The sequence below is a fragment of the Sinocyclocheilus grahami genome, unplaced genomic scaffold (genome assembly GCF_001515645.1).
Source record: "Sinocyclocheilus grahami isolate Dianchi unplaced genomic scaffold, SAMN03320097.WGS_v1.1 scaffold861.1, whole genome shotgun sequence".
Lineage (NCBI taxonomy): Eukaryota > Metazoa > Chordata > Actinopteri > Cypriniformes > Cyprinidae > Sinocyclocheilus > Sinocyclocheilus grahami.
Genome location: NW_015506040.1, coordinates 196,091 through 204,412, shown reverse-complemented (window position 1 = coordinate 204,412; position 8,322 = coordinate 196,091). Strand labels below are relative to the sequence as shown.

Genomic DNA, 8,322 nt, shown 5'->3' with positions numbered 1-8,322 from the left:
TGTGAAGCTCTGGTGAACTCCATGCCCAAGAGGGTTAAGGCAGTGCTGGAAAATAATGGTGGCCACACAAAATATTGACACTTTGGGCCCAATTTGGACATTTTCACTTAGGGGTGTACTCACTTTTGTGGCCAGCGGTTTAGACATTAATGGCTGTGTGTTGACTTATTTTGAGGGGACAGGAAATTTACACTGTTATACAAGTTTTTTATTTTATATATCTGTTTTATTTCCCACCATTGGTGTGTTAAAAAAATTAAAATAAATAAAATAAAATTCTAAATCCGACTGCATAAATTAGATATCAAGTGGTGCACAATGAGTTGCTAATATTTAGACTTTGTTTTTTTTTGCTAGTGTATATGAACTCTTTCATGTATGTTTCTTCTCACCGTGATAGTCTTTGTAAAGTGGGTTGGTCTCCTTCTCCGAGCCTCTGAATGATTCCAGAGCAATGGCTGTGTCACTCAGTCTGATTATTCGTCCCATTACAGCTCTGTTCTGAGAGAGTGAGACAGGAAGAGAGAGTGGGAACGGATTTGAGAGACAGGAAATACATGAGAGGAGTGTACAAGTAAATGTAAGAACATCTAGAGCAATGCTGAGAGCATCTCTTGCTAATTAAACCCCTCTTAACGAACAGCAGGGGTTGCACTGCTTTTGCTGTGAGAACTGAATTAGGTCATCATTATCTCAGAAAAATGGAGCAGGGTATTCCAGAGACTGAATTCACAAGCTTACAGAACTTAAACGACCTCAGTTACCAGCAATTTTAAAAGTCCAATTTACAAACACCACTCTCTATGATGACTGTAATCTTTAGCACTTGATGCACTCTTTGCATTTGAGGGATCATTGAGGTATAATTAAAAAGTTTGAGGTCAAAAAAAGGTGGGCATTTAACAAACCACCTAGCAATCAATATAATGTTCAGTGCATCAAAATGATGTTTTAACGTTTTGGATAAGCTCTTGCATCAATCATGGCATCTACACAGGTATTATTATCATTATTATCTTCAGCTGTACTACATAAAGGCAGCTCTGTAAACTGCTGCCTTTGGTTGTGTCGTGTAACATTAAATCCATCAGATCAGAGCAGAACATACGTTTGCTGCTCAAACACATCGAGTGCTTTGATTCCCTCAAACACATGCTCTCCAAATCTGTCCGTCTCTCTTTCTCTGATCGCACGACGCATGCAGTGTCGCCGTATGGCACAAATCTGGATGAACGTAGGCATAAAGCCACATCAACTCTGAAAGATCCCCAGAAAGATCCAAAGATCAAAGAAAAGACGTCTCGCCCATTAATGCTTTCATTCCAAAAATATCTGGTGTAAAAATGTCTTCAAGAAATTTAAAGCATTTCAAATATGCCTTTCCGTTTATCAAGTTTTTGTGTCACACATGAATTATACAAGTTTACATTTCACACTTTGAAATGGCCTGTTTTGGTCTGCCGGTTATGATTTTAACAGGAAACAACTGGTGTAATTCTACAAAACCGCTCAAAATGTTGTAAAATCATGGTAAACGGAGATAAAAGTATGACTGAATGGGCCAAAATATTCAACAAACACATAATGGGCTTGGAAAACAAGTCATGAAAACCTGTGACCTTGACCTTAAATATATGAAGCTCATGCTCAGGGGTACAACTGAACAAACACAAATCAACAACAGCAAAGACACTCAGGCCAATATAGATGAGAAAATAAACCAGTTTAAAGTATTAAAGAGCAAAAATGCACAAACACACATTAAAATCTGTTGAGAGTGCCTCCTTCTGGCAAAAACAAATACAGAGTCTCTTCAAAAAGGAGGGAGCACTCCAAAGAAAGACAGAAAGATAAGGCCGTTGTGAAAAATTTATCTCTACGCCACTCCTTAATATTTCATATACACTCCCTCTCTGTAGCAGCTGACGAGGCCTAATGCAGTTTTCATGCATCCGTTTCCTTTCTTTTTTCTTTCCTCCTTTCTTTTTTCCTCCCATCCTTTCATCTACAGCAGACTTTGAGAGCATGCGTGTTCGTCTAAGCAGCCGTGACCCTTTTCCCAAATCTAGCATCAAAAATGTAACCCAAGCAACTGTGTTAGTGACAGTCACTGTTAACTCAACACCATCACACCAATGCAAGTAAACAAAACAACAACAAATGCCACTACAACAGTTGAGCCAACATATTGAAGGTTCAAGTCCAGGATGGTGTTTAATAAAACGGACAGGTTAACAAAATTAGTGGAAAAGAGAGTTTTAAATCTACTGCTTGCGTTATTTATAATTCATAATTACACTAGGAATCACTATGTGTAGTTGAATTGGTTAAATAGCTTGAGTTTTTGGCCATTGTAAGAAATACTGCAAATGCATTAATTAATTAATTTAAAAAGATGGATATAAGAAACAATACTTCTGTGAATTAAAAATGTAATCTTTGATTTAGCTACATTCTTAAAATATATATGCAAAGTAAAATGTATAAATAATGTAAATTTCCCAATGGCAAATCATGTCAAGCTCATTTAAATATAAATATAAATATTACAGGTGCAAAGCAAAAAATTTTAAGAAATGTATCTAGAAATTGCTTATGTATCATGCAGTCCATTATTACATTTTGTTTCACTTTGATAAATAAATAAATAAATGGATATATGAATGAATGAATGAATATTTTCACAAATTGAATTAAAGAGCATTTTATATTAATCTTTTAAACAAGGGCTTATTTTAATGATACACAAGTAGATCAAGTTTCTGAATATATATTCATATATACTTTACATAATTTGTTACTCAGTTTAATATAAAATGTTTTTAAGAACAATTGCACAAATTTGTTTCATGAATGAGATAATCAAACACAGCTGGACTCAAATGCAGGCGTAGAACCCTCTCAAGGATGATCAGAAGAAATGGACAGCCCCTGAGTTAAATATATGAGTGTCACAGCAAAGGGTCTGAATACTTAGGACCATGTGATATTTCAGTTTTTCTTTTTTAATAAATCTGCAAAAATGTCAACAATTCTGTGTTTTTCTGTCAATATGGTGTGCTGTGTGTACATTAATGAGGAAAAAAAATTAACTTAAATGATTTTAGCAAATGGCTGCAATATAACAAAGAGTGAAAAATTTAAGGGGGTCTGAATACTTTCCGTACCCACTGTATATGCGCATCTATCTATCTACCTATCTATCTATCTATCTATCTATCTATCTATCTATCTATCTATCTATCTATCTATCGACTTTAATATGGCAAAGGTGTTAAAATATGTTCATACTACATGAATACGTCTTGTTGGTGGCTGGAAGTACGATTAAAATAGGACATACAATATTTAGTAAAGAACACACAGTGAATGTGTACAATTTTGTGAACAATGAGTCTTTGCTTTCTGCCAATTTGGACACAGATTGTATGCAGTCCTACTAATTGAACTGTTCTACAAGTCACATCGAAATGCTAACTTTAGCCATGATAACAGTTCAGCTCTTCCTTAAACGTCTCTGAAGCTGTCATTCTTCAGACTGATAGACGGAGTCTCCAGGGTCCTGACCCGACAGCGGCAGTGCCTGTAGGTGTGTGTGGTAGTGGACTATGTCTATTTGAGCAGAGATTGATTAAAGTTTCAGATGGACTGTGGCTTTAATCTCGTCAGAGGAGGCTTTCAACGCCCGGCCCTTTCCTGTCGACATTAAAAATACATGACACGACTTTTCATTACAAGTCACATCTGATGGACTTCAGATGAGGTGCTAATGCAGATAACGGAAGATGAACACAACAGCTGTAAAAGTTGACCCCGAGTTTAGTAGTGTAAGCTAAAATCTTGATCCCTCAGACAGTATGCTAGTAATATTACTGAACATTAAAAACATCTCTTCAAGCTCTAAACCTCTAGAAGCAGATGTACAGTTTTGAGGTTTACACTGAAGTGTAATTTTCATTACCAAAAACTTGCTTGACGACTACAAAATAAGAATCTAGCATAATAAATTACCTCAAGACTAAACTACTGAATATCCAAAGGCTACATTGCATTTTTGAAAGGTAAAGTAATGTATTAAAAGACATTGCAATAATAATAATAATAATAGCAATAATAATATGGTTTGTCATTTACAGTTTACCATTCCCACCCCAAACTATACATTCAGGTATCAAAACCTTTTTCAAATGAGAATTTGTTTTTTACTGAAACTTGACAGTTGACTCATCTTACCGCACTCTCTACCTGCACAAACATAAGTTATAATATAATATATATATATAAAGGTAATAACAAAGACAGATTGAACTTGAGCACATTTTATCTGCATGCTGCACTGCGACTCTTCTGTCACAGAATATGTGGACTGAAGCACTGATATATACATATATATACACATATATATATATATATATATATATATACACACTCACATACATACATACGTACATATACATATATATATATATATATATATACACACACACACACACATATATATATATATATTTCATACATGCAAAAGTTTAAGAAATCATTTTTAATCTCTTATGCTCACCAAGATTGCATTTATTTGATCAAAATACAGTAAAAACAGTAATAATGTGAAATATTTAAAATAACTGTTTTCATGTGCAATATATTTCAAATTTATTCTGTACTTACTGATAGGTCTACTAGTTTACATCACATCCAATCCACAAAACTACTTTCAAACCAACGTTTACTCCATCACCTCCACCGCTGTGTGCCCCCAGCCTCCCTGAGAGGGGTTTTAGCACTTTGTCTCCAAACGGACAAAGAACAGTGAGATCTTGTCTTTTGAAGCGCTTTTAGCACAGCGGCTGCGGCCTGACTCTCGTTGGCTAATGGAGGCACAAAGAAAAGGGCCTCTCAGGAACCAAGAGACGCTGAAAGAGAGAAGCGCCCAGAAAGACTCGAGACTGACCATTGGCTGGCTGAATGCAAAGTTGAGGGCCTCAGACAAAGAATGTGGGTTCACGCGCCAATGAAGACGCTCCTCTGAAGGCCAAACATACATGTACTCAAACAGATACACACACAGGCCCCTGAACCCCAGCCAAGCAGAACCTCATTCACACAATGAGGGGGGTCGTCTCTTTGACTCCGGCTCATGGGGTGGTTATGGTGTGCCAGGGTCGACAAACTTATGGTGACCTCAATGCTGGTCCATGTGACTGACAGTCAAGTTAAAAAAAAAATCTAAAAAGGCTGTTCTGTGGGATTAGTTCTGGAAGTCAATGGTGGAAAAGTCTAATACCGTTCCCCATAGCGACCCCTAGAGGACGCAGTTCGAAGTTCCACGAAAGGGAACGTCTCGGGTTACTTATGTAACCATGGTTCCCTGAGGGGAACGAGACACTGCGTCCTCTAGCTTTTGTGCCATGCTGCGGACACAAGCTTCAGACGAAGAAGTGATGATGTGCGCTACCGGCGCCTATTTTGTACTAGTTGCGACGGTAGTGACGTCATGGCTGTCGCCTGGCCAAACAAGTTGGTGTTTTTTCAATGTAGGCTTCAGACACGGGTCACGACGAGGCGTTCCCCATAGCGACCCCTAGAGGACGCAGTGTCTCGTTCCCCTCAGGGAACCATGGTTACATAAGTAACCCGAGACGATTCATGATGATGCCATAAAAATTCAAAAGTTTGGAATGATAGCAAAACCACAAAACCACAACAGATACCTTTTTTGAAGTGGCTGTGCAAGACCTGTCGCCAAAATAGTGTTGTGAGTGTTACGAGGGTGTTGCTAGAACAACCCTAAGTCTCTATAATGTGCTTGTGCCTCAATATTGTGTGCTCTTTCTTCAATATAAGTCTATGGAATTTTGCAGGTTTGATCATCAAAAATTTTGAATCTTATTGATAGATTGAGCTCAACTGTCCTTAACAAGCAGCATGATTTAAAGTATTAATTGCATCCCTATACTTAGGGTTAAGATTTTAACATCCCTAAACCTCAGTAAGAGAAATAACCCTGGCAAACACCACAGATAAAAACTGGAGGGGACAAAATGCACTGCAATACAGTAGTTGAAGAAAAATATGTAGGCAAATAAATGCAAGAAAGACACCCAATTACAGTTCAGTACACAAATATTACAATGACGTCATCACTGTTGGTTAGATTTTGAATGACAAAACAAATGCAACAATAGAATGATAGACCGATAGGTAGAACGATATAGATAGATAGATAGATAGATAGTACATCCTTGCTGAATCAAAGCATTAAGGTAGTGTGACTTAACAGTGACTCCAAACATCATATAAAAAGGATTTATATGAACACACTGAGAAACTGTGATTAATCATACCTGTATGAGGTGGGAGGGTACGGTCACCATAGCGACTGAGAGTGAAGTGCGTAAAAGGCCTCGGAGGGCATAGAGAAATGTGGTGAGGGCGTGGCAGTGGGCGGGGTTATCCTTACAGCACACATCATCCCCCCAGAGCACTGACCCCAGAGAATGAAGACCCAGCCGCAGGACATTCCGAACCTTAGACTACAGAAGTGCAAAAAAAAAAGAGACAAACACAAAAAACAAAATTGAATTTCAAACACTGCATTCTTTTCGAGACAATCTGGATATGTACAATTTATGTGAACAAATCCACATCTGGCTTGTGTAATGAATATTTCATTAAAGTAATGTAGAGTAAACTTTGTGTTCAAAAATGCATGAATGAATATCTTAACAGTATTTTAATAAGTGCACCTTAATTTAAAAGAGAAACAAGGAAAAACCTGTGGTGCTGCATGACACTTATTTACAGTAGCATGTCAATGATGTGTACATTTTTCACTACAGTTTTTAGAACTCTATAAGTATCAATTCTGCAGCAAAATAAGAATTTTGTAAACAAGTGAAACATTGTATGACCTATATGTAAATTTACAGATTTAAATAGAAGAGTTTGCAATGTAGCAAAAACTGGTAGTTTTAGATAAAATGCTGTATCAGAATCAAATTAATCTTTATTGTTGTCATTATATTCTGCATTATTTGTCTTTCCGTCTGCTGTGCATTAAAATAAACACAACAAATTTTGTGATACTTTGTGATACTTTGCACTGCAAAGACAGCTATGGATTGATTAACGCCTTACCACTACAAGCACGCACAAATCAGGCAACCAACTTGACTTAATTTACACACGCAATTGTATTGCAGACAACATTTTGGTAGAACCCCTACATATCTCTGACCATTTCTTCATTACATTTAAACTACATTTTGCTACCTGTGTGCCACCAATCTCTATACCGGTTACTTTTAGATGAAACCTACGCTCCCTTTCACCCTCCCATCTTTTCTCTGTAGTATTCCCTCAACTACCCATTTCTCACCTCTGGATGTGAATGCAGCAACTGAGACTTTATGCTCTACTTTAACCTCATCTAGATGATATTTGTCCTCTCTCCTCCAGGGCAGCACGGGCTGCCCCTTCCAACCCCTGGTTATCCGATGTTCTTTGTGAGCATCGGACCAAACTCAGGGCAGCAGAGAGAAAATGGCGCAAATCAAAAGATCCGTCAGACCTGAGTATGTATCAGTCTTTGCTTTCATCTTTCTCTGCTGAAGTCCATACTGCCAAATCTTCATATTTCCAACACATTTCAAAACATTTAATTCTCTCCTCTGTCCCCCTCCATCACCTCCCACCACTTCTATAACAGCTGATAATTTCGCCACATTCTTCACAGACAAATCTAGAAGAATCAGAAGTAAATTCTCAGCCCCACACACACACAGGACCTCAAACCACATCCACTGCTAAAACTCCCATCTTCTCCTTCTGTCCCCTCACTGAGGCAGAAGTATCAAAACTTCTCCTCTCCAGCCATCCTACAACATGCCCTCTAGACCCAATCCCCTCACACCTTCTCCAAGCAATCTCTCCTACACTCTTACCAGCACTCACACACATCATCAACACATCTCTCCTCGCAGGCACTTTCCCAACTGCATTCAAGCAACCTCAGGTAACCCCACTGCTCAAAAAACCTACATTAAACACTTCACTTACAGATAGCTACAGACCTGTCTCTCTCCTTTCATTCATAGCGAAAACCCTCGAACGAGTTACTTTCAACCAGGTATCATTGTTTCTTTCACAGAACAACAAACTGGATCCTAACCAGTCAGGTTTCAGGAGTGGCCATTCAACTGAGACTGCGCTACTGTCAGTCACAGAAGCCTTGCGGATTGCAAAAGCTGATTCCAAATCATCAGTCCTTATTCTGCTGGATCTTTCTGCTGCTTTTGACACTGTCAATCATCAGATCCTCCTGTC

General features: G+C 38.1%; 1 protein-coding gene across 1 annotated transcript in view; it reads right to left on the bottom strand.

The window, feature by feature from the left end:
* Positions 1–8,322, bottom strand: part of LOC107563187 (elongator complex protein 4-like) — a 63,081-nt gene that overhangs the window by 31,675 nt on the left and 23,084 nt on the right. The window contains exons 6-7 of the mRNA XM_016247993.1: positions 6,342–6,530; positions 393–501 (exon numbers count right to left, since the gene is read on the bottom strand). Coding sequence (XP_016103479.1) covers positions 393–501; positions 6,342–6,530 — 298 coding nt within the window. The remainder of the gene's footprint in view (positions 1–392; positions 502–6,341; positions 6,531–8,322) is intronic.